The sequence below is a fragment of the Gossypium hirsutum genome, chromosome A10 (assembly GCF_007990345.1).
Source record: "Gossypium hirsutum isolate 1008001.06 chromosome A10, Gossypium_hirsutum_v2.1, whole genome shotgun sequence".
Classification (NCBI taxonomy): domain Eukaryota; kingdom Viridiplantae; phylum Streptophyta; class Magnoliopsida; order Malvales; family Malvaceae; genus Gossypium; species Gossypium hirsutum.
Genome location: NC_053433.1, coordinates 117,343,890 through 117,345,788, shown reverse-complemented (window position 1 = coordinate 117,345,788; position 1,899 = coordinate 117,343,890). Strand labels below are relative to the sequence as shown.

Genomic DNA, 1,899 nt, shown 5'->3' with positions numbered 1-1,899 from the left:
ATGGCTTCGATGGAAAATAAAACAAGATTTGTAGATTGGGCTAATATTGAAGGTGATGTCTTGAGATGCATTGCAGACATGACTAATGCCGCTTGGGATCTCATTCGTATGACCGCAGTTTGTCGATCTTGGCAAGCTTCTCTCGCGAATAAAAGAATCAAATTCCCTATTTGCTTAATGCTAACAGAAGGTTACTACAGTAAGGAACATTGTTTCTACAGTACATCGGAAGCAATATTTGATGTGTTGTATTTGCCGGAGATACAAGGAAGGAGATGTTGGGGCAGTCCTTTCGGTTGGTTGGTAACATATGCTCTCGATTTCGAAACTAGACTGTTTAATCCATTTTCCAGAACCAAAATTCCCCTTCCTTCACTAAATACTATAGCCGAAGAAGAAGATTGCTCACTTGGAGAATTATTTATGTACTCTTTACGCAAACTTATATTATGTACAAGTCCTGAAGAATCTGATTGTATCGTTTTAGCAAATACTTCGGATGGTTGGTTCTTTGCAAAGCCAAGTGATGAAGCATGGACTCTTATTGGTCTTAGTGATCATAACGATTTAGATGATGCCATTTATTTCAAGGGTAATTTTTATGGCTGTCTACACACTGGTGAGATTGTTTTATGTGAAGCAACTCATCCAAAAGTTGTAGAATTTGCCCCACCACCTCCTGATTTGCGATATTTTTATCCAGGTATCATCATCAAGTATCTATTTGGTTTGGGTGGAAATCTTTGTATCGCATGTCGCCATGTCGATACTTATTATGGAGCAGTTGGATTTGTGATTTTCAAACTAGACATGGACACAAAGAGTTGGGAGAAGATTTATTCATTAGGTGATAGGACTTTGTTCTTGGGAAATTGCTCCACTTTCGCCATTGCCGCTGCTGATTATCCCGGTTGCAAGCCTAATTGCATTTACTTCTCAGATGACAGTCCTTTGTTGGGTCCAACCACACGCTTAGATGTGGGCATCTATGATTGTCAAAACTTGAAATTAGAAAAACAGTCAGAAAGAAATAGTGATTTTCGTGTCCGAATGAAGCCTTTTCCCAAGTCGAAAGACGGTCGAAATCTCCTCCTTTCTTCATTGTCTCATCTTTGGATCATTCCATTTCCATACCATCACTAAGATGGGCATAATTTAGTGATTCTACTTTTAGATTTGTATTGTCTGTCTTATTTTAAGTTGTCTTGGATCAAAGACAATGTTGGCAAATTTTGGGGATTGTTGTTTTATTGAGATTTTTTAACCATTCTACAAAACTTGAGAATAAAACCATGTATGATGGTGAATGTTTCTATAATCGAGTGATTCATGCTGTAACTTTTTATTGTTAGGAGACAACTACAATCTTGTTTTGCTGAAGATATGAGGCATTTCAGTTGATTGGTAACATGCGACAAAATTCGACTATTTAATCCATTATCAAAAGCTAATCTTTCCCTTCCTTCACTGTGAACCCTTTTACTTCACTTAAAAATTACCGTGTCAAACATTGTTTCTATGGTATATCGGAATAAATCATCGATGAGCTTGATTTACCGGAGATACAATGAAGGAGATGTTGAGGCAGTCCTTTTGGTTGGTTTGTAATATGTGGCCTCTATCTCTAAACTCGACTTTTTTTTATCTATTTTCGAAAGTTAATCTTCCCCTTCTCTAATTATTATGTACATATCCTGAAGAGTCTGATTGTATAGTTATAGCAAGTATTTCGGATCATTAGCTCTTTGAAAAGCCAGGTGATAAAGCATGGACTGCCATTGATGTTCATGATCCAAGGCATCCATTAAATGATGCTATTAATTTCAAGGGAAATTTTTATGGCTGTTTAGGCAATGGTAAGATTTTTTATGTGAACCAACTCATCCAAAAGCTGTAGAA

At 36.9% G+C, this 1,899-nt stretch overlaps 1 protein-coding gene across 1 annotated transcript; it reads left to right on the top strand.

Annotated features, from left to right (window-relative positions):
- Window positions 1–1,143, top strand: LOC107931782 (probable F-box protein At1g44080). Its single transcript, XM_041078648.1, has one exon. It carries the CDS (start codon window positions 1–3, stop codon window positions 1,141–1,143), a length of 1,143 nt encoding a protein of 380 aa, XP_040934582.1.
- The last annotated feature ends 756 nt before the right edge of the window (window positions 1,144–1,899 follow it).